We start from the raw sequence: 24,363 nt of genomic DNA, 5'->3' as shown, positions 1-24,363 counted from the left end.
AGGAGGGATATCTTTTCTCCTTATCCCTGGAAAAAAGTTCCAGTTTAGACCTCAGTTTGTATCATAGAGAAAAAAACATCAGCACAAGGTGCCCTTTTTCTCTGTGGGAGACATTCTAACAGATACGCATCTTTTGGATGTGTTATCTGGGAGAGTCCAGAAGACTCAATTTCTGATGAGCGTTTCACCATCTTTTCTGAAGGCCTGCCTTCTCCGCCCATTCACAAGGCTTAGTTTGTTTTCTTATTTGCTCTCTAATTTTTAGCCGCTAGTGTTTCTAATTATATTTTCTTCTCAGTTGAACAAATGCATTGCATTTTCCTTATAACTGCAGAGAATTAAAACCTTACTGGTGATTGTGTTTGAATTGGAAGTGACTCTTGTGGAGTCCTAATGCATGAATAAGGCTACTGTGTGTAGGAGCAGTGGCTTTACAGATTATTCATTTTTAGTGAAGGTGTTGTTTGATCTATAAACTCTGTAAAATTACAACTAACCTGGTGTTAATCTCAGAAACATTTCAAAACCCTTGGGACTTGCATGTCAGCCACCTGTTGTGTGTGGAGTTCAAGCCTCTAAACTGAAAAGCTGTTGTGTAGAAATAACTGAGTTGCGCAACATGCCCTGAGGGTCAACAGGAAAGATTCTGGCATTAAAAAGATACTGTGGACTTTTTCGTTGAAAGCAGTAGAATATGTTCTAAATGAAGTATGTAATGTTTTACCAATAAACTCCAATGAGTGCAGATGGGAATTAGAAAGCCTGATACTTGCATGTCAGGTTGACAGTTAACATTTATAACATTCTGACCTAAAATATGAATAGGTAGTATTGAAGTACATGGTATGAGGATATAACTTTGGAACTTAAAAAGAAAACAACACAGGAAAAAATAGGAGAAAAACTATTGTTATCAGGAGAATAAGGAGTTTGGCCAGGGGAAGAGAGTGAGAGTACTTTTGTTCCTTAGAAGCCTCAATGATTTTGAGAAAAGCCTGCTTTTAAAACTTTTCCGTGTGAAAGAAGGTATGTTGTTATAGCTAAATTATTTTGTCTGATCCTTAAGGTTTTCCTCACATCTTATTAAGAAGTCATTGTGGATGTAGCTATGAATTAGTGGGTATTTGTGTCAAATTGATGTAACCTTCTGCTGATGAGTTTAATGGTGTTTAGTAATTCAGACTGAGTTTTATATCTTCTCTATTCCCCTCTTCCCTTCCTCCCCCAAAACAGAAGCTGTACTTGAGTGGGCATATCTTTCTATTTAGAAATACAAAAAGTGTAGATTTTTAATGCTGTAGGTTCCCTTTTAATGAAAGTAAGACTGTTCTGCTTAATTTCATCCATACACCTATATCAGATTAAAGAGGAGTTTTCTATTCCTCTCTGTTTTCTCATACCAAAGACTTCCCTATACAAAATAAATTCTGCATTTTACAATTAACTTTCCATGCATAAGTTAATATGAAAAAACAAGTTTATAGTTTTTATAATTATGTTCAATTAAGCAGACTATTTTGTTCTTTTTCTGTTAAGAGCAAAAGGAAAAGCTGATGCAAGAGAACAAAGAGCTGCAGTTACGCCATCTGCAACATCAGCAACAACTAGATGAACTGAAAAATCATATGAAGTTTTTGACCAAGGTGAACCCAATTTCTGGCTAGACTACAAGCAAAAAGCCCCATTCTATTTTTTATGCATAGTGCAAATACTTCTTGAAAGTAAAAGAATACAGAAATATAACAGTGTTTATTTATTCATGATATTAAGCAAAATGTCATGTCTGGTGAGAATGCATCTTGTTATTCTGAATGTATTTCTTCGAATATTCGTTCACATCTGATAACACCTTTTCATTAAGTATTTCTGTTTCAGGAAAGTGATATTGATGTGGCAGAACTCAGTGAAGCCGTCTTGCTTATAAAGGTAATTTGCAAAGAAAGAGCATATGGAGGGTTGGAACTGGATGACCTTTAAGGTCGCTTCCAACCCAAACCGTTCTATAATTCCATATATTTTGCATTTATTCTTTTTTTTTCTTTATTTCTAAAAAAAAAACAACCTTGGTTGACCATTAGATGTTTTCTACACAGTGCCTGGGATTTTCAAGGGCTGAATTATTTGTGCATTTTTGAGTAGTTAATGCTCTAAGCTTATATGCATGCTTTTGTCATTTTTTCAGTTACACTGAAGCAGAAGGGAAGATGAAAAAATAGCCAGAATGAAGCCTGGAGTTATGTAGATAATTCATTATAACATCAAAAGTGAATTAAACCAGATTCACAGGCATTTTTTTAAAGAAAAACTTACTTTTTCTCAGTTAAATGAGTTATCATGCCATCTTGTTGTTCCTATAATATTTATTTTAGAAAATTTTGTTTGTTCTGTAATTTATGGGAGTGTCGTATAAGCATGGAAGTTCTAAAATGCGATACAGTAGTGCTTAGCAACTTCTTTGTTTATTAAACAGAAAACCAGAAATACCTATAAAATGTTTGAGTTGGTTTGTTTGGGTTTTTTTGTTTTCCCCTCTGGCACAGAAGTTATTTTATTGTTTACAGCAAAATGAAGTGGGCATGGGAGGAAGAAATCAGTGAAAAGAATAAGCTTCCACTGTTCCGGTGACTTGGTGTTTTCTGTTCTTGAGGAAGCGTTTGCTGTAAATAGAATCTTTTTCTGCTACTGAAATGCAAATGTTAATTCTGTAATGATAATGAAAAAAACTAGATGAAAATTAAAACCCCAGTATTAATATCAGGAGCAATGTAGACTTGAGAATAATAACTCAGGTCTTGTCCAGTCACTGAAGCAGGATAATTAATTATATAAAGGGCTGATATATTAAGGGTTTTGTATTTTCATTGGCTAGACAAGAGTGATCACTTGTATATCTCATTCATTTTAATTGGTTCCTGATAATCATGAGGTGACATAACTGAATACAATCCTGACACTTACTGGCCTCTACCTCATTCGTATTTTTTGTGTCACCACATGCTCAAAATTTACAAAGTTATGCCGACTGTCTTATTGCTGTTTCAGAGTTATATCCCAGTGTTACATTTAACCAGACACAAGTACATGAAAATATTTTGCCAGTAATTTTTCTAGTAATTTTTCAAATTTCCTCCAGGGTCGAAAGCAGCAGAAGAATGGGGACCTGACGTTTTTGGAAAAAGTAGATGATGATACCCATAAAGATTTAAAACACTCCATGCAGGAGCTGCAATTAATGCATGCGGAAACAGTGCAAGAACTTGAAAAGACAAGGAATATGCTAATTGTGCAGCACAAAATTAACAAAGATTACCAGGTACTATACTTTGCTCACAGTGGAAAATAACCTGATAAAAATACTTTGTGTCTCTAGAACTTGCTGTAATTCTGACTTGCAAATTCAGCAACAAAGCCAGTCTGTCTACATAAGATGATCTGTTGTTTAAAGTATTGTTTAAAAAGCATGAGGTCCAAATGACTATAACTTGAGTCTTTTAAGTCACGCTGATCAGAGCCCTCAGAACATCCCACCTTGGGATTATCTCTGAGCTCTTATCAGGTGCTCACAGGAAATAATAGTGAGTATACTTATCAAATAAGCCTCCTTTTCCACAACACTCTGCTTTTACTCTCTTGTGCTAGGTTATTGCAGATCATATTTTGACTTTTCACTCAATCTGATTTTAAAATAACAAAATCATTTAAGTAACTATTAGGAACATTGGTCTGAAAGAACTAACCTGTGTTGCTTAATAATGTTTTTAGATTTTGCTGAAATTCAAACTGATCGCTGTATTGCTGAATTTAAAATGGCTGCTATTTTTGTGTACTCTAAGTGTTCTTTCCTCAAAAAACCTGTATTTTAATTTGTAGCCGAAAGCATGTGGAGAACCAGTGCAGACAAGCCCCAAAACTCCTTTTTACATGCTTTTTTCTTTTTAGACTGAAGTAGAAGCAGTGACACAAAAGATGGAAAGTCTACAGAAAGACTATGACTTAAAACTGCAACAGTATGTCCATCTTCTTGATATTAGAGCTGCACGCATCAGAAAACTAGAAGGTATATTTAAAGTATAGTCTTCTCTAATATATTTTTTTATATTTTATCTTGCAAATTATTGTTGTAAATTCGTTCTTCAGTTGAAATACTTTTCCATTCCTAACACTAGTAAAAAAGTCAGTTCTTTCATGGAAAACCATCTGTGTGCTATTTTATTGACTTAAACGATAAAGGTATTAACCAGGCAAAATTCAGCAAAGCAGTTTGTGCTGCAGCATGTGTTTGGATTTGTTCACTATTTACCACCTGTGAGGCCGGACAACATGTAAAGAAAGGTCTTTGCTGTTAGTTCTGTCCACTCAAGATATTACAGAGGTTAAAAGTCAGATCTTTCTCTGGCAAATGTCGTTCAAGCCCACAAAGATGTGTCTAAGTCTCTGCCACATTTGTATAGTGATACTTATTTTGATCATTGAATAATTTCCTTGGTAATTCCCTTGTAATCTGTTATTAATTGTTAGGGGCCCATGTCTATTTTTATATATATTAGAGCAGCTCTGTTGTGGTATTCTTGGTTTTTGTCAGTGTGCTAAATGAGCAGCAGATCTATGATTTTATATATGTAAGTTCTTTTTTAGTAATGCCTTTAAGAAAGTAACATTGTTAATATAACCAAATTATGCTTTTTCCTCTCTACTGAGTCGTTAATTATATTTGGGTTTTAAACAAGACTGTCATGTTGTAGCTCTATTTTACCTCTATTTTATTTTCTTGTTGCAGCCCAACTAAGAGATGTTGCCTATGGTACAAAATCACATAAATCCAGACCAGAAATATTACCAGGGGATCCAGTGGATGAATTTGCTGAAACTTTGCGTTTAGAAAGAGGAGAGAACCTTTTTGAAATTCATATCAGCAGAGTGATCTTCTCTTCTGGAGCTATGCACGCTTTTGGTGACCATGAACCTGCAACGTTTTGCACTTACGCATTCTATGACTTTGAACTTCAGATCACGCCGGTGGTTTATGGGCTCAGCCCCTCGTATGACTTCACCTCTCAGCACCTCGTGCGGGCCGACGACTGCTTCTTGCACTACATACAGCACAGCAGCGTCACGCTCGAGGTTCATCAGGCGTACGGCACAGAATATGAAACGGTTGCTACATGTCAGCTCAAGTTCCATGAAGTCTTGGAAAACAATGGGAAGATCTACAGCAAAGCCAATTTAGTTGGTAATTAACACATTAAAATATATTCTGTTTAAGTGAGGTGTATCTGGCCAACAATGAGTTAGTGTGTTACTATTTCAAAAACATAAGAAAGGGCTTTACACAACATGGTATTTCCTATTGGATGTGCGGTGTGTTTTGGTGATTCTACCGAGAGCTGTGGGACAGCTCTGACAGGTACAATTTTGCCCATAATGGCTGAGCACAAAGATGGTGTTAATATAGTGATCCCGAAGTGCGTGACATTAGAAGTATGATATGCTGGAACTGGCGTTAGAGAATCTTATCTGAAAATAACAACTGTTTTTTTGCCTTACATAAAGGTTACTTGCGAAGTGTTACTGCTACACATGTAAAGAATTACTAATGAAAGATAGTATCACCTTACCCAACATAATTGCACACAAGCAACATGGAGAAAAGTAGTTAGTAGAGCAGTGTACTTGATTGCATTGTAGCACTGTGTGTATGTCAGAATTTCTTTAACTTTAGAGAAAGACTTTAAAATAAGATAGATACTCTTTTTCATTTTGATTTACAGGTTTATATACTAATTGATGTTTTAGTTATTTAATGCAAGTTTCTGTCATACTCTAAGACTGTTACTGATACAAAGGGTTCCTACGTACTTTGGTTTTGGATTGTACATGTAGAGCCAGAGGAGTTGTTTCTGTTTCTATAATAACGTCGGCTCCTCATGTCACGCACACGGTCATAATGCACAGTCACAAGATTACTAATCTTTGTTTCCTAGCTTTTGACATAAGTACTTTAATGTTGAGAAGAAAATTAATGCAATCCCGTGCTTATTTATTCCTTAGGAATCAAAAAAAACATTCAAAATTACGGTACTCTAGAATACTGGATCAGGTTACGAGTTCCTATGGATCAAGCTATTATTCTGTACAAAGAGAGGTCAAAGGCTCTCGGGTATATAACGTCCAGTTTTAGGGAATGTGAACAACCATCCCAGGTATGTGTGGGTTTTTACTTCATAGTTTTGTTAAAATAAACTGTACAAAATTACTTTTCCAGTTCAGATAGTTTATTTCAAGTCTCAATATGTTCAAGGTTAACAAAGTTAAAGGTTCTTGAACTGGAAAATATCTTTAGCAGTTGAATGACATGCTTTTCATATAAAGAGATAAAGAATCAGATGAATTGCAGCTTTCCTGAAGAGACCAATTCTTAAACTTCAGTCACTTATTTTTACTGAAATTGTCATAAGAATATTTGAAATTATTATATTTAATTTTCCTAACCTGTAGTGACAGGTTTTGTTAACATTTTGTTCTAGTACAATAGTCAGGAATGTTAAACCAACTGGTTGTCAGAGCAGTAGAACAGGCAAAGCAGTTCTTCAGAAGGGTCTCGAAGATCTTAATGCTTGAGTATTATGAGATAGGGATTTCACTTTTTTTTTCTGGATAATGAAGAGCATTCTGATAATATAATGCACTGTATAATCGTATCTAAATAAGGGTCACAGGAAAAGAAGGGACTTCCAGGCATCTTTAACAACTGCTTAAGAAATAAAATCAATCAGGTTGAAATATTAAAACTTTTTAGAGTTTCTAACAGGCATTTTTTTATTGATAGCTGTGTAAATTACTGAAAGTCTGGAGTAACTTTAATGTTTTATATTATACTGTAATGTAAAATCATATTATACTAGAATCTCAATGGATTCCATGTTGTAATCTGAGAAGTATGTTTAGTGTATGAATTCTATTAAAGGTCAGTGCAGGCATTTGCAGAATAACTTCATGTTTGATAACATTGTAACATTTGCTTTAAATCAAACTATTTTAAACTAACTCACAAAATCTGTGCATTGATAATGCCAAAATCTGTTACTTAGTTTCCCCTATTCTCGATTATGTTATTTCTAGCTGGGTTAGCAATCCAAACATAGTGGAAAGGTAAAGCATCTGAAACAGAGCATTTTGGTGTAATTGTACAATTGCAAATTCAAACATGGCAGCTCAAATATTCTGATTGTACAGGAGAAATGAGGAAAAATGGCAGAAATGAAGAACAGCTTCTACAGAGCTGTTAGAAACAATGCAGTTTTCAGAAATGTCTTATGGCAGAAACTAAAAGTCATATAGATACAGCAGATGGTTACATTATGTTAAGGGTTCTGTCAATCTGCAGCTGCAAAAGTAGCTGCAGTTGTGCGTTCCAAAATTTAAGCTTGCACTAGTTAAACATACATATAAAATTTTCTGTCCTCTATAGCAGCAGAAATGATGGAAACATGAACTGTACATAAACTGCTATAAATTTCCAGTTCTGATGTAGCCAGAAGTAGTCGTCTTAAGTCTGCATATTAAGGACTTAAACTGTCATGTTTGGTTTTCTCATTAACTATCAATGTGAATTATTTAATGAAAATATTTAACATTTTATCACACAAAATCGAATTGTTACATGTTTCTCCATATACCAGAAGACAAGACTCTAGCTCCCACAAGCAAGATAATTATGTACAATTAATGAAAATGGCTGTGACATGTTACAGTAACAGGGGAAAGCCTTTTGAGATCAATGTAGATGAAGATTACTCATTTTTGATAGTCATGTTATTTGTTTTCTTTTTATTCTTTAATTCAATTGAAATGAATTTCCCAGTTTTCCAACTGCCGTTTCCACAGAACATACAAGCCGTGCTGATAGGTGATTAAAAAAACTTGTGATATCATGGAGTTTACTTCAAACATTTATTATTACTCTTCACATGCTGATTTCTAATTTTTGTAAATTATTTATGTGGACAAGGGCTTTGGAGGAAGAAAAAAAACAACAGAGGAATCTGCAGCCCACTTTTAATTATTGAAAAGTACATATATAAAAGGGACTAGGGTTAGAAAAATTTCTTGACACAGAATAGCTGTCAAGATCAGAATCCTTAACTTGAAACTAGCACTAGATATGAATGACTCTTAAAACTGTGATCTTCACTGCTTCGTAGATAATCAAATGACAAGCAGATCATAAAACTTTAGAACAATAAAGCAAACAACCACAGACCTGAAAGGATTAACCTCTTATTTCCTTATACCAACAACACAAGAGAGATGTCGTTGAATTTACAGAACAAGTAATATTTTGACAAACAAGATTAAACAGTAGTTAGTGTCATTGAAATAATCGGTTATTTGTTCTATTTATGTAGTTCTTAGAGTTCACCAACATTCTAATGTTTTTAATTTAACTTCTTTTTCATTTAAAGCAGCAGATACACAGAACTGCCCAAGTCAGCACTTCAACAGATGGCAATTTAAATGAACTCCACATTACAATAAAATGTTGTAACAATCTACAATCCCGAAAAAAACATCTTCAGCCAAATCCTTATGTTGTCTACAAGTTCTTTGATTTTGCAGACTATGATACTCCCATCATTCCTAGCAGCAACAACCCACAAATAGATGACCATATGTGTTTCCAAGTGCCAATGAATGCAGATTTAGACCGATACCTAAAATCAGAATCCTTAACCTTTTATGTATTTGATGATGGTGAAACGGAAGAAGGTGCTTATGTAGGGAAAGCCAATGTGCCTCTTATTTCTTTAGCACATGACAGATCTATCTCAGGTAAGAATTAGACCTCTTTGAACTTAACAAAATCTTCACTTCCTGTATTATATATCTTTAAATCTCTTTAAGAACCAACCAGAATAAAGTGTCTTCAGAGAGATCTGGTCCAGCTGGATTGTTGGGCTGAGGCCAGTTGTCTGAGGTCCAGCAAGGCCAAGTGCCGGGTCCTACACATGGATCACAACAACCCCAGGCAGCGCTACAGGCTCAGAGGAGAGCGGCTGGAAAGTGCCTGGGGGAAAAGGCCCTGGGGGTGTTGGTGACAGCAGCTGAACATGAGCCAGTGTGTGCCCAGGTGGCCAAGAGCCCACCAGCATCCTGGCTGGTACCAGCACTGGTGTGGCCAGCAGGCCCAGGGCAGTGACCGTCCCTGTGCTGGGCACTGGGGAGGCCAAACCGCAAATCCCGGGGTCAGTTTTGGGCCCCTCACACCAGCCTTGAGGTGCTGGAGCGAGTTGAGAGAAGGGAACGGAGCTGGGGAAGGGGCTGGAGCACAAGTGTGATGGGAGCGGCTGAGGGACCTGGGGGGTTCAGCTGGAGAACAGGAGCTGAGGGGAGACCTTCTGATCTCTGAACTGCCTGAAAGGAGCTTGGAGCCAGGGGGGGTCGGGCTCTGCTCCCCAGGAACAAGCGCCAGGAGCAGAGGAAAGGGCCTCAGGTTGCACTAGGGGAGGTTCCGATTGGCTATTAGGGAAAATTCTTCACAGAAAGGGCTGTGGGGCATTGGAACAGGCTGCCCAGGGCAGTGGTGGAGTCACCATCCCTGGAGGGGTTTAAAAGATGTGTAGATGAGGTTCTTAGGGACAGGGGTTATTGCTAAAGTTAGGTTAGGTCATGGTTGGACTCAAAGGCCTGGACACAGTATTCCACATGCTGTCTCAGAGGTTTCAAACAGAGAAAGCACGAAACTGCTTGACTCCATTCTTGCTCATACAGGCCAGGGTACAGTTGCCATTATTTGCTGCAAAGACACAGCTTGGCTGGCTTCAATTATTTTTGTCACACAGGACCAGCTCTTGTTGTGCAAGGCTGCTTGTGGCCAGTCAGCCCCTGCCTGGGCCATTGCCTCGGGCTGTTCCTGGGCTGATGTGGGACTTTGTTTGCTCTTGTGGAACTTCATGAGGTTTCCATCAGCCCGTTTTTCTACTGTGTGAATAGCAGCACTGCCTTCGGTGCATCAGCTGCTCCCCACAAGCTGATATCAGTTACCAATTTACTTTGGTAGTTATAATATAAAAGCTGCTTAATGATTATTTCATTGTTAACTGTAAGGCATTAATGAAACTTTAAAATATGATTCTATAGTTATCCCATATAGATGGATAATAGGAGAAAATTTGCAAGTGAATTTAGGGTGTTTCTTTTATAAAGATTTAGCAACTCACGGATTTTTTTTGTTAGTAAAACATGGAAATATTTTAGTTGGATCTTTTGAAAGATGTCTGTAAGAAATAGTTATCTGGTAGTGGATTATCTGAGAAATCTACAAGACTATGAACACAGTAATCCAATCCCTTCTATATCCTGTAGTTTTGAATACCCACAGTGTTATATTGGATATTTTTTGATCTAAAAAATAGAATATTTTGACACTATTTAGCTTATTGCATTTTATTGTATATGTATGGAATAAGATAATTGAAGACAAGATTTGCATTTTGCTTTCAGGTACTTTTGAACTAACAGATTCTCAAAGACGTGCTACTGGTACCATCACGGTTGAATTAAAATGGAAGTTCGTCTACTTACCACCAAGTGGATCAACAATGGCTGCAGACTTAGTGAATTACATTCAAAATGAGAAATCAATAGCAACTAAATTACCAGCAGAGGAAAAAATGCAGACTCCAGCCCTGCCTCTTCCTTTTACTCCATCAGTGACAGTAAGTAATTTAACAAACTCACAGAAGTTAAGAGATATAAAAGACCTATTACAGCAGTTCATTTACTTCTTCCCTGATGACCAGGTTTGTCCTTACTGTGAAATAATGCATAGTACAAATACTCTGTATAACCACCATCTTCAACATCCTTTGGGAAGCGAAATCTTTCCTGTGTCCAAAACTTTTTAAAGTCTTTTATAATGGTAGATAACTGGTTAGCAAAAGACCGGGGAGAAGAGGGAGAAGAAATAACAAACAATAAATGTTTTCCCTATAAACTTGATGCTTATCGATTCTCTTTCCAATGTATGTGTCCCACATAAAATGTAGTCATAACTTGTGCCACTTTAGGGCTACTGTTGAAACTTATGACAGTCATTAAATCAGCAATTATTTCTGTGGTCTCTTAGAAATTCAGACAGAACTTGATCAGTTGGGGTAGCTTTGATCTGTACAGATCTGCTACAGATCTGTAGGGGTGTCTGCACCACACTCTTTCATATTCTGGTCCCTGGAATTTGGTGCTGAGATACCCAATAGCTTCTTAAAAATAATTCATAAATTAAAGGTAGTGCAAGGATTTTTTTTTGTGTATAAAAATCAGTGGAAATGAAGGGTAATTTCTACCTTCATCAAGAGAGCGAAGCATGAAAAGTAAAAACCACTTTTTCTCTATTGTTTTGTGTCTTTTGTATTATAACATCATGACAGAAATATTTCTTCATCATTTAGTTAATTTTGCAACCATTACCCATCTCTTCTCTGTGTTGTTATAAAATTCTCCAGAGGGAGTGAGGTGAGGAAAGGTGTCAAAGATATGGTACGCCTACAGAACTAGAAAAGGATTCAAGTGTTCCGTAAATGAGAATAATAAATCATTATGCCACATATATGATACCACTGACTCCAGTCCTACACTTGTTTCTCACCTGGAACTCACACTGCATTCCATAGACGTTCTGTACGGTTTTACACCACTTTGTGGCTGAATTTGGAAAGGATTTTCAATTTGCAGCAGGTTGCTTGTTCAAACAACATCTCCATCGTCTTACCCATTAAGAATTTAGTTTAGTGCAGTTAGGTTTGGCTTTGAGAAAAATCAGCATCCCTCAAAATTTACTGTAAAATAAGACGGTTACAAAATGGCAATAAGTTGTCTTTAACTCTGTTTTATTACAGAAACCAACACCCAAACCAAGGCAGCGTGCTGCTCAAGCAGACAAGAAAGTATCTTTCCAGGATCTTAGTGCAAAACAGATGGCAGTAAGTTTTAAGTATTTTACTCGTGCATGTTGAAGCAAGAAAGACTACTTATGTCCCAGTATGGTCAATTTGTAGAGCTAATAATCAAGAGCACTCAATTATTTTAGCAACGGCTGTGGAAAACTGAACTGTTAGCTGTCTAGTTACACACACGACATACCTTCAGCTGTCCAAACAGTAGCTTCTCAAAGTTAGACAATTTTTCACAAACTAGGATTTTCTAAGGGAGACAACTACTTGGTCTCCATCAAAGTTTTCATTACTGGGTGGGCAGCTCCCCTTGCTGTTCTAAAAATCCAAGCCTCACTGGTTAGAGACACAAGGACTGTTAGAACTAAATAATTAAGTAACTGGTGCTTCTGTGGTGTCTAAATCTTGTGGTGAAATGGCAAGAGGGTGTCCATGCAAGGCAATTAGAAGCTCAACAGATTAGAACTGAACAAGAACAGTCTGTGTCATTTTTCTGATCATTTTTGGAATAGCAGAGAATCTAGTTCTTGGATAACAGTGTGATACAGAGCAAAGCAAATAGTTGTTTTGGGAAAAGAAAACTCACTAAAAGGTGGGAGGAATAGTCTGACTTGCCCAAACCATTTGTGAGAATTTTCCAGCCTTATAGGCAGAAGCTTTAGCAGAGGACAGAACCAGTAATGCCAATGCGGGGAAGCAAAGGAGGACATAATTTCCTGTCCAAATGCTTCTCCACGACTGAATTCATACTTATTTACATTGTGTGTTACATACATACATACGTATCTACTTTGTGTGTTATTTTTCTACTATATATTAAAGGCTTCCTCTTATATTTCCCATCATTTAGGACTCTGTTTTTGAAAATGACATGGAACTTGCACAGAAGATGAAGGCTTCGAGAGTTCCAGGTGTTTCAGAGGTATGAGATTATTCAGGTTTTGCATTTGAATTCCATGTGTATGTTATTTCTTCAGAGTCATGCATCAGAAGTAAAACTACAATGAATTAAGATCTCAAAAAAATCACTAAAATATGAAATAAATGATTGATTGTGATAACAATCTTTTTTGCTCGTTGGAAAGTGAGGAATATCTCTATTGATTGTCTCCTACGTTTGGATGAAGTTTGTTTCTTCTTCCCTCTAAAAATTACCATTATATAGCAGGGGGAAATGAAAGGAAGTGGTGGAGTAACTTTGGAATATTGCTAAATACATAGCGTTCCAAGGAGCAGAAAGGAATTAAATATTATAATAGTGCAATTGGTTGTGAAAGTAAGTGGTGGCAGATTGGCAAACTGTAGTTTTTAGTGATGTAACACATCTAATCACTGGCTTTTATCTTCATTTTTCTACTTTAAAGCTCTTCTGGGGCTTTGATTGAGAAGTTAAGTCTCTTTTCCACCACATCAGTGGTCAAGTAGAATATAATTACTTCAGAGTAAATGATGCACTATTTTATTTAAGATAACATTTGTATTTTGTAGCAAAGCTGATTATTTTTTATATTATTTTAGCTTGCTTTTGAAACAGAAAATATTGTCCAATGGGAGTTATAAAGTTGTGAACTGGATAAGGTGGTGGTGGGTTGGTTGTTTTTTTCAATAAAACTGAGTTTTGTAGAACTGAAACAGGTGAAATATAAATTAATCTGGAAATCTAACAGGCTGTATCTATCTTGACAGGTACCAAGTGATTATAATAGTTATGTTTTCACAAATATACATCGTTAGAGAATCGTCTTTCTACTGTATCAATTGTTTGTTACTGCAGTTGACAACTTATTGTTTCTTGCACTGCATGAGTAATATAATTGTTTAAAAGTTGCGTGTAATGAATGTGAGCCATAATTCTTCAAGTTTTGAACTTCAGTAACTTTTACTATTCGAGGACTGTTATAAAGACTGTAAGTTTATCTATTTTTCTATAGCACGTGGTACACGAGGTTGAAGAAGAGAAGCTGGCAGATGATAAGGCGAAGGAGATGGCCGAAGAGATTCAACAAGACAAGACTGACCTGTCAGCGCTGTCAGAGGGGCAGCTGGCTGAGCAAAGCTCCGCTACCTCTGCAGATGAGACAGAAATCAGTGAAGAATTGGAACCAGAAGGTAGAATTCATTTTTATGAATAAGAAACAGTATTTTCTTAATAAATCTGTCTCTTTCCATTGTCTTAAGCGTTTCTTCCTAGCAGTGGGAGCTGCCTCATTATGAGAAGCTTCATGACAGAAATTGTATTCTGGTGCACTGTATCACTGAAGCTGGGTGGTGGATATGGCGGTGTTATTTTCTTCCCAAATGGAAACAGTATTGTAATTGAATGCAAAAATCTGGTATCTGACCTAGATTCATAAAATATTAAAGGAAACCTGGCTTCTATTTTAAGTGTCTTTATATTGTCCTGTAGAACTATGACTGTTATAATGAATATACTCCTTTTGTCTGCAGATAACAGCCAATGCTGATATTGGAAATACTTTCAGACAGTGAGAGGGGTAGTATGTCTTATCACATCTGTGACATGAAGTTGTTAGAGACAGATATAGTTAAAGTTTATAAAAGCTGGGTCATTCTGTTTCACCTCTGAGCTTAAACTTAACTGTGCTTAAACTGTGTATCATTGAAATAAACCAGGTCTGTGACACCAAGTTGAAGTAAAAGCACAAGCAGGATGCTAAAAATTTTTGTGCAATTTTTTGCAGCTTCTGTATAAGAATTCATTAGAAAAAATGGAAAATCATGATATTGAATCCTTGTGTTTCTAAGTACTTTGCTCCAGAGGAAAAAAGACCTGAATGCTTTAGGAAATATCTCCCTGCAAACAGAACTACTTTGCAGAAAAGAAAAATAACGTATGCTCTTCTTTATATGTGCACGGTGTTAAATATGGTCTGAGGAAATCCGCAAATTCAGACCACATTCTTACAGAAAGCTGACTGTTGTTCATACTTCAGTTAATGACAGGAATTAGATTGTTCCACTCATCAACTTTAATCTGGGAAACATTACTATTTTTTTTAGCAAATCAGACAAAAAATACAGTTTAGACAACTTTACAGGTCATTGATTTGCCAGTGTTAATCTGTGAGGAAGAGAAGATTTACCTGGCACTGGTACTTTATTTATTAGAAAAGAAAATATATCACACTCAGGTTTGTCAGCAAGTCTCAGATGGTCGACAAATACAGGGCTTTTAACTACACTGATGGGTTTTTACTTTTTTTCTTTTCAGATCAAGATGATAGACAAGAAAATGATGCAATTGAATCAATAATAACTGACAGTGATGACTGTATAGTTTCAAGTCCACTATCCAAGAATATTAAACAGGTGAGTCAGAGTATTTATGGCGATTATTTGGTGAGTCTAAGAAAAATATTTAGGCAAAAGTATTTAAGCCTAATATCTAAGAGTAGCTTTATTGTATCTAAGGTCAGATTCTAAGACATTTTCAACAACTGTGTTTTCCTGTTTCCAGTTCAAATAGACACCTTTTCATAGAAAAAAAAAGAAAAGAAAAATTAACCTGATCATTTTGTTGTAATCTTTTCCATTATTATTATGTGCACTTAGAAGTACACATTTCCAGTTAGTTTCGGTATGAATTCAAATTTCAGTCCTTTCCATAATCTCCCTGAAGAAAGGTAACTATTGTAACGCGAATGTCTAAAGAAATTAGTCTCGTTATTCAGTCTTATCTGTTGCCTTTATATGGGAAAATGTGCTTTTCTGCTGCTTCCAGTGATTTTTGAGGAAGGGGGGCATAATTTCAGGGCCTGTAGTAGATCTACAATGCTTAGCTACCTACTGTGTCCCATCCCAGTAGGTTAATCTGACTGAATGTTGTTGAAATGGCAATTGCATAAGCTTGAGGTTGTTAAGAACATGCAAACCTTGCATATATTTTTCTAGTTTATCCACACAGATTTCTTTTTTTCCTGACTTCCCAACAGTTTTAGAACTGAAGATCAGTTTGCTATGAAGTTTGTACATGTACAGTGTCTCATCAGTTCGGTGTATTTCTATTATCATTTGTGGGCATGTACAGTAATGATATCCTCTTGACTTGTTCTTAAAACCAGCAATTAATGGGTATATGTACAAAATGACACAGCATAATACAAATCTGCAAGATTGACTTTGAGCAGTATTTCAGTAGTATACTTCTCTAAAAAAATAAACATATTTCATAGTTTTAGATCTAACATTGACTGCACAATCTTAAAAAAAAAAATAAAACTTGCACTTAAAATTGATTATAGTACTTCTAACAGTTAATGTTTTTCTGGTCTGTCTTAGCCTTTTTTTAAGGGCATGGGGTATCCTGTTATATTGTACCAGTGGAAGGGTTTTAGAAATGCCAGCACTTACATATGTTGCAGAAAGATACAGAAGGTACTTTTGAAGATGAATTTGCATTGTTTACATGTAAAATGCTAAAAAATGGTTTCACTTGTAATTTTGAGAACTGCAATGGCTGCTACTCATCACCTTCAAGTCAAACTATAATACAGTTCATCTATATACCTCTAGTCATCCTGTATTTTATCAAAATTAAGAACACTTCTGAGAGGATTTTTACTGTAGTTTCATTTCGGGTTCATTAATTTCTACCTGTCTCCATTGATCTGTTCCTCTGGTAACAAAGTGCATGTTCAAGAAGGGTAGATAAGGCAACAAAAGCTATAAACTATTAAGGCAACATGTTTGATACAAATTGGATTTTAAAAGTAGGCATTGGTATATTTGAAATCTGGGGTTAATTGTAGAATACAGCATGTGAAAATTGTGATTGAATTTGTGTTTTTTTATGATTAAAAATCAGCGCCTTTTATCTTTTGAGATAAATATCCTGCTGGTAATCAAACACTGTAAATAAGACTTGTGATTTTTAGAGATCGTTATGCTAATTATCCTATAAATCTGAGTTGTAGGCCAAACTGTTTCAGCCATTTAAGATCATACTGTTTCTTTTTTGCATGTTGCAAATTAGACAGTTCATGGTTATTTCTTAGATATGTTGATCATAAAGGGTATCTAACAGATTTTCCAGTACTTAGCTGTACCACTTACTTCTTTCTCTTTTTCTTCTTGGCTATGATGTATAATTAATCATAGATTACTTCATTTTGTTTCATTTCATTTACAACATTTATGAGCTTCACTTTGTCGGTATGAAATGCTTGTCCCCTTCTTTCCTTTCGAAAGTGGTGTAATTAGTGTTAGCATCTTTTTTAACAGGCTACATAAAGTTTAGTGGCTGGATTAAATCAAGTCATTAACATAATGTGCTATACAATTTGCCCCTATCTCTTTGCGTTTCCAGTACATCAAAGTGCCACAGAGTGCCAGTGTAATTGGGCCTTGCTAGCTTGTCAGGTTCAGTCAGGCTGATGGCTGCTGCTTTTACTAAAAAGCTTCCAGGCATGATAATTAATAGAGAAAAGAAGTCTGAGAAATGTAAAAGTTTGGACAGTTCTCTATGAATATTTCATACATTTGAATAATCAGAAGTTAACATTATCAATTTGATGTATAATACATTGATTAAAAGCCTTGTTTCAGATCCTCAAAATAGACATCAAAACTGGGAATTTGCATTTTCTTTGGCATGGTCTTTATATTAAAAAAAAAAAAAAAATCATCTTTTCTATCCCCTCCTCCCTTTCACCCCATGTCTACATTTATCCTTACAGGAGGTAATATAGCATTCGATTACCACAATACAATTTACTGCTGTCAGCTTCCAAGTTGTGCTAAAATGCACCCACAAGGCAATTACTGGCCAAACCAGTTTATTTGGTGGTGGTCCCATTTTTTTTCTATAGATGTGTTTACATCTGTCTTTTTTGCTGCAGAAACTGTGAATGCATCATCTTGCACTAATAGCAGTTTATAGGACAGTTTTCAATAAACTAAGATCTCAGGGTCTAATTAATTTTGACATGAAAATCTCTCTTTAACACCATTAAAAAGCAATACGAGTTGCTTATGGTTCTGCTGGGCAATGAAACAGGTTTGTGCAAAGGTGGGAATATGTAAAGCATAAAGCTTATGCACAGCAAAGCAAGAAATACTTTTCCTTTGATTATACATTTTTTTGGTACAATTACTTGAATGGTGCTTTTCCTTGTATGAGATCTGCATTTGGGGAAGCAAAAGTGCTGCACCAGCATAATTAATAAAACAAGAAATAATATACATGAGTAAGATAAAAGTAACTTATTAAAGCTTTATAATCAATATTTTCAAAGACTACCAATGGGTCTAAGGTTAAAAAAACACATTTGCCGTTCTCCATCTGTAAGGTGATTGTTTGCTATTGTGGTCACTATTAGACAGAAACTGAAGTAAAAGAATAATCCAGGTAAAACCTAAATTGTCTTTTGCCACTAGTAAGGTTTGAGGTGATGGCAGCTTGAACAGACTTTGCACTGAAATTATGGATTTACAACTTCTAGCACTTGTCAAATATGCTTTAATGTAATAATTAGGAGCATGTCCTACAAGTCATTCTTCTTGATGGAAGAACTGAAAAAAGAGGGAGAAATAATTCCGAAAAAACCTCAACCACCAGTTTTTCAAATTATTCCAAACAACAGAATCTAAGTCATCAGGTAACCTGTTACTCTTTAGGTAACAAATAAAACTAATTAGACAGAATATGAAGTAGAAAGATTTAAGGCTGAGTGCATAAGCCCACAGGAGTATCAACGGGAGCCATTTTTCATGACGTTGGTTATGAATATGAACGTTCCTCGTTTGCGTACAGGAGAGGCTGCGTTTGTCACAGCACATTGACACGGGAGTCACTTGTGGTGACTTCACAAGTAGAGCGGACTGTTTTTCTAACTGGAGCTCTGAAAAACAAAGGATGGCACTTGAGACTAAATCTGAGTTTAGATTAGCTGCAATATGTATCACCGAGCACAATCTTTTTTTCACACTGTGGGTAATAGGAGAAAGAATCAAATTCCATTATTTTTGAACGTCTGTATTGCCCACAATATTATAATAGTATGATGGAGCAGAGAGGGGAACGGTAACAAATATTAAGCATTAAAGCTATAAATAAAAAGAACAGCTGTATTAAAAATGTGCGATTCTATATTTTTTTCACTACAGATGAACTCTTAACAAATGCAAATGCTATACTGATATTTCTGCTTTTTTCCCATACTAAGGGTTTGGGTTTTTTTTCTAATAGGATTAATTTTCAAGTAGAGATTTTAAGAATTTGATTTATTTTTTAAATCAAATCAGAAGTCTGTGATCTACATATAGAAGAATACATGCATAGATACATAGGCAGAAATCCTATTATGTTTGGGTTTGTTTAGTTTTTTGCATATTATTGCTACTTATTTCATCTCATTTCTGTAGCCTAAATGTTGACATATATTAGCATGCCAAAAATGTATGGAGTTAAGACCTGTTTTTATTGAGAAATGTTCTGTCTTTCATTCTTATTTACCTAAGGATCGTACTTTCTTTTGAAATGAAATGTAATTGTAAGTTTATAGACCATTTGAATTACTTAATTCTGTGAGTAGCTGGCACTGAGATTTGATAGAGTTGTATTTGTTTTTTATTTTATTTGGTGGTATAATCAGTGGTATTTAAACACTAAAAAAAAATGTCTTCTCTTTGAAATAACCTGCAGTAGGGATGGATGTAACAGTTTTGCTTATTTAGCCTTTCCCGCTTCTTGGGGGGAAAATAAAACTTTGAGTTAGGGAAGTTAGTATAATGTCTCACCAGTCAAACAGCTCCAGATATCTCTGGGGTTTTTGTATCTCTTCATCACTAGAAACCATTTATGCCACAGGCAACTTGCAAAACCAAATCTTTAAAAATCTTTAAAAACAATTCAACTTCAGGAGAAACGTAGAACAGTTTTAGGTTTATTCTTCAGAAGGGCTGGAGGAGGCAAGCCGTTTGAAGGGAAGAAAGTATATTCTTCAGGTGATCAAAAGTTGTATTATGAGCAAAGTGCAAATGTGACTTTAATTTCAGATGCATAGTTGTCACAGTCGTGGTGGGAAAGCTTCAGATCCTTCAAGAACTAAATATTTTCTAAAATGTTTGGTGTTTTATACTGAATTAGAAATTGGCTTTTCTGAAAACATCAATGCACTGATGGGTGTGTTTCAGATTTGGATAGAAGAGGTAATATTGAATTTTCTCAAGCCGTAGCAAGGAATTCATGACTTTGAACATATTAAAGATGAATTCATGCTCTGAAAAGGATGAAATTGGACTCTGCGCTAGGTAAAATGGCAGCAAGCAGAGATGTACTTGCTGTCACAAATAGGTTTTTTTGTTTAGAGTGTTCTTAATTCCAGGCAGAGCTGAAGGGGTTGCATCGAACCCTATCATGGTGCTCACCTTGCGCCAGCGTGTTCTCCTCCTAGCACACATGGAGAACAGTGGTGCTGGGGGGGATCACCCATGCCTTGCCCTCCTTCCCAGGCAATCCACCTCCCAAAGAGCCCTTGGACAAGGGGACATCTCTTTGCCCTGGGTCTTAGGCTGAGTCTAAAGCGCATGCGCTTCTGGAGGTGCCATCTCTTTGGAGAAGGAACAGGGAGCATTGCTGTATCCCTCTTTGTGTTCTCACATCTACACCATTAGGGCACAAATAGAAAAACAGGTGTTTTTCCTAACATGCAAAGTCACTGCATACAGTTAAGGACTAGAGTAATTCTTTTGTAATATGTATTTTTATATGTATATGTAAGACGCTGCCGTATTAATCACAATTACTTAACAAGTAACGCTTGTCTCTGACCAGTTAAATCAGATTGCCGTTGGTGTGATCGCATTTCTTTGCAGCTTTTCCTGACCTTGTTCATAGGATGGTCACAGGGATTCAGCACTTTTTAGAGGAAGAGGGTAATTTCTCATACGATAAAGACATTGGGTTATACTGATAGTGATTGAAGTGTTGATAGCAAATGGATGATTACCTGTGATTACTGGACAATAGCTTATATTTTATCTGATGTGCTCTCTGCTTGAAATAGCAGGAAACAAGTGAATAAGTAGACTGTGGAAATAAATACATAAAATATTAAGGAGTAAGGCATAAACATTTTTGAGCATTGGTCAAGGTAGGATTCTAGTGGATGTTACAAGTAAGATGTTTCCTTAATTTTGAGTTTTTCAAGGGTGGTATATTAGTTAAAACTGTAGATGTAAAAAGTAAGAACACTGTGTACCTTGTTTCTGTAAGCAAGGCACCGTCAATGCTGCTGTTCTCTGTAGAAAGCACAAACTTCGTTTGTAAAGCACTTAATTCTGTGTGATACTATTGTGGACCATACGATGCACCCGCGGGTGCTGAGGGAGCTGGCTGAGGTCATTGCTGGACCACTCTCCATCATCTTTGCCAAGTCTTGGGAAACGGGAGAGGTGCCTGAGGACTGGAGGAAAGCAAATGTCACTCCAGTCTTCAAAAAGGGCAAGAAGGAGGACCCAGGTAACTATAGACCGGTCAGCCTCACCTCCATCCCTGGGAAGATGATGGAACAACTTATCCTTGGTGCCATCTCAAGGCATATCAAGGATAAGAGGGTCATTAGGGGCAGTCAACATGGCTTCACCAAGGGGAAGTCGTGCTTGACCAACCTCATTGACTTTTATGAGGACATAACAAGATGGATGGATGATGGCAGAGCGGTGGACGTGATCTACCTTGACTTGAGTGAGGCATTTGACACAGTCTCCCACAGCATCCTCACAGCTGAACTGAGGGAGTGCAGTCTGGGTGACCAGCTAGTGAGGTGGACTGTGAACTGGCTGAAGGGAAGAAGCCAGAGAGTTGTGGTCAATGGGGCAGAATCCAGTTGAGGCCTGTATCTAGTGCAGTGCCTCAGGGGTCAGTACTGGTGCCTATATTATTCAATATATTCATCAATGTTTTGGACGAGGGAATAGAGTGACTGTCAGCAAGTTTGCTGATGACACCAAGCTCGGAGGAGTGGCTGACACACCAGAGGCTGTGCTGTCATCCAGAGACCTGGACAGGCTGGAGAGCTGGGTGTGGAAAAATTTAATGAAATATAACAAGGAAAAGTGTAGAGTCTTGCATCTGGGTAGGAACAACCCCAGGTTCCAGTATAAGTTGGGGAATGACCTATTAGAGAGCAGCGTAGGGGAAAGGAACCTGGGGGTCTTGGTGGACACCAGGATGACCATGAGACAGCACTGGGCCCTTGTGGCCAAGAAGGCCAATGGTATCTGGGGTGTATTACAAGGGGAAAGGCTGAGGGAGCTGGGGCTCTTGAGCTTGGAAAAGAGGAGACTGAGGCGTGACCTTATTTATGTTTACAAATATATGAAGGGTGAATGTCAGGGGGATGGAGCCAGGCTCTTCTCGGTGACAACCAACGGTAGAACAAGGGGTAATGGGTGCAAACTGGAACCCAAGAGGTTCCACTTAAATTTGAGAAGAAACTTCTTCTCAGTGAGGGTGACAGCACACTGGCCCAGGCTGCCCAGGGGGGTTGTGGAGTCTCCTTCTGTGCAGACATTCCAACCCACCTGGACACCTTCCTGTGTAACCTCATCTGGGTGTTCCTGCTCCAGGGGGGGATTGCACTGGGTGAGCTTTCCAGGTCCCTTCCAACCCCTGACATCCTGGGATTCTGTGATTTGAGTAAATTGGCATTTCATTATCCACATCGTAGTCTTAGCATTTTATTGTGACCAAAAAGGAAATAAAAACATGGAATATGCAGCTTCTTGAAGATGGCAGTCAAGACTTCGAAAGCATTTAGTACTCTTTAATACGTGTGTCCAGTCTCTCTGGTAGAGGAAATTTCATATTATATTTTGTTTAAAATATAAAATTTAAAGACTAATTTTATTTGCATCGAAGTAGGATGATTTGTGGGAAGTAATTGCTCATGACAAACTCTCCATTTTTCACTTGAATAGTACCTAATAAGTGAGACCAAGGCTTAAAAAAAAAATCACTCTGCATTGTAGAAATATGAATGGTTGTTTAAAAATTAATTCCTATCGTATATTGGATGCTACGTATATTTTCAGCATGGCTACATAGTATGAGCGTTTTTGTATTAACAGTGAAATATGTCATGCTGGCTACGCTGTTCTTAAGCAGTTCTATTTTTATTTGTAATTTTTTTTAGCAGCTTGTGTTCTCCTTTGTATATGCTCTATTCGTGTTTAATATTAATAAAAGCCGGCCTTGAGGTATTATTGACTGTTAAGCTCAAAATTAATTTAGTTTTTCTTACAATTTTCAAATCGTATGACTCATTAGCTTCCTTATAAGTTAGAAAGCAGAATACCTGGATTTACCCTACTATCCGTGAAAAACTGTGAGATTCTTTGCCTACAGTATGCAATTACAAGTGTTAAATATGTCAAACAAATTTTAAGAGGTGTAAAAGGAATACTTTATAGTACAGGATATTGTATTTGGACTTAATTCGTAAACTACTGTCTGTTTACAAACTAGTTTGACGTGGCTGCTAAATACTTTGGGGCAAACAAACCCACTCAGCATATCACTTTAAATACAGATGCTAATACATCTGTTCAGTGCCAGAAGAAAAGAGTGTTTCTGAAGTAAAATTAGACAATAGAGCCAATTTCATTTTTTATGCATGTGAATGTAGAGTGCTTGAGGTTATTAGTTGAAACTGAGTAACCTTTCCAGGCTTTCATCTCTTTCTTTTCAAATTTGAATATGAAAAGCATATTCAAGTCAAAGACCATCACTTTAATGACATTTGGCAGTCATTTGATTTATTAGATTTTAGAAAAAAAAAAATTCCTTTAAATATTTCATCATTCTATGCTAATCCCAGTAATATTGCCAGCTGAAGCCATGTACCTGTATTAGTGGAGACAGAATGGTGTGGAATTTTCTGTCATCCTAGTAAAATTTCCATGAATCTACTGAATAATAAAACAGCCTTATTGAAATATTCAGATTTGGGTTTTTAGTTAAAGTGTCTTAGGATACATAATAAAAGGAAATGTCTTTTGAAAGGAGGGGGTAAAATTACTTCATCAAATATTGAAAGGGCTTGACAGCAATGGAAATTGTTCTATATGATGGATATTTTTACAATAGGATACACCTGCTTTTCAGTTTGATTAATTATATCATTTACTTGGAAAAATATAAGCTATCTCCATAATAAATTACAATATTGACTTACAGTTCTAACGCTGAATCTAGAAAGCTAATCTTTTGAATATAATGTATTGCATCAAATGATTTAAGTTTACAATCAAAATTTGTCATGATATTTCCACGTAGGGGAATATTTTTAATAAAGTTCTGAACTTGGATAGAAGTAAAAAAATATGTTTTGACATTTCTGAACCCCAGCGTGTTCTGTTTGCTCTTTGAAGAATCTCAGCGTTGAATGCTCAC

General features: G+C 36.5%; 1 protein-coding gene across 5 annotated transcripts in view; it reads left to right on the top strand.

Moving 5' to 3' along the window:
• RPGRIP1L (RPGRIP1 like) overlaps positions 1 to 24,363 on the top strand; it is a 72,541-nt gene that overhangs the window by 29,463 nt on the left and 18,715 nt on the right. For 3 of the 5 annotated variants that reach the window (XM_082062357.1, XM_082062356.1, XM_082062358.1), the window contains exons 11-22: positions 1,537 to 1,643; positions 1,876 to 1,926; positions 3,134 to 3,313; positions 3,940 to 4,057; positions 4,778 to 5,230; positions 6,049 to 6,200; positions 8,463 to 8,829; positions 10,501 to 10,715; positions 11,895 to 11,978; positions 12,799 to 12,870; positions 13,880 to 14,057; positions 15,181 to 15,278. In XM_082062357.1, coding sequence (XP_081918483.1) covers positions 1,537 to 1,643; positions 1,876 to 1,926; positions 3,134 to 3,313; positions 3,940 to 4,057; positions 4,778 to 5,230; positions 6,049 to 6,200; positions 8,463 to 8,829; positions 10,501 to 10,715; positions 11,895 to 11,978; positions 12,799 to 12,870; positions 13,880 to 14,057; positions 15,181 to 15,278 — 2,075 coding nt within the window. Of the gene's footprint in view, positions 1 to 1,536; positions 1,644 to 1,875; positions 1,927 to 3,133; positions 3,314 to 3,939; positions 4,058 to 4,777; positions 5,231 to 6,048; positions 6,201 to 8,462; positions 8,830 to 10,500; positions 10,716 to 11,894; positions 11,979 to 12,798; positions 12,871 to 13,879; positions 14,058 to 15,180; positions 15,279 to 15,901; positions 16,469 to 24,363 lie in introns of those variants that run through there. The other 2 variants (XM_082062360.1, XM_082062359.1) reach the window with 2 other exon arrangements.

The sequence above is a fragment of the Streptopelia decaocto genome (genome assembly GCF_964273445.1).
Source record: "Streptopelia decaocto genome assembly, chromosome: 11".
NCBI lineage: Eukaryota > Metazoa > Chordata > Aves > Columbiformes > Columbidae > Streptopelia > Streptopelia decaocto.
Note: the sequence above shows the minus strand (reverse complement) of the source record. Positions and strands in the feature narration are given on the sequence as shown.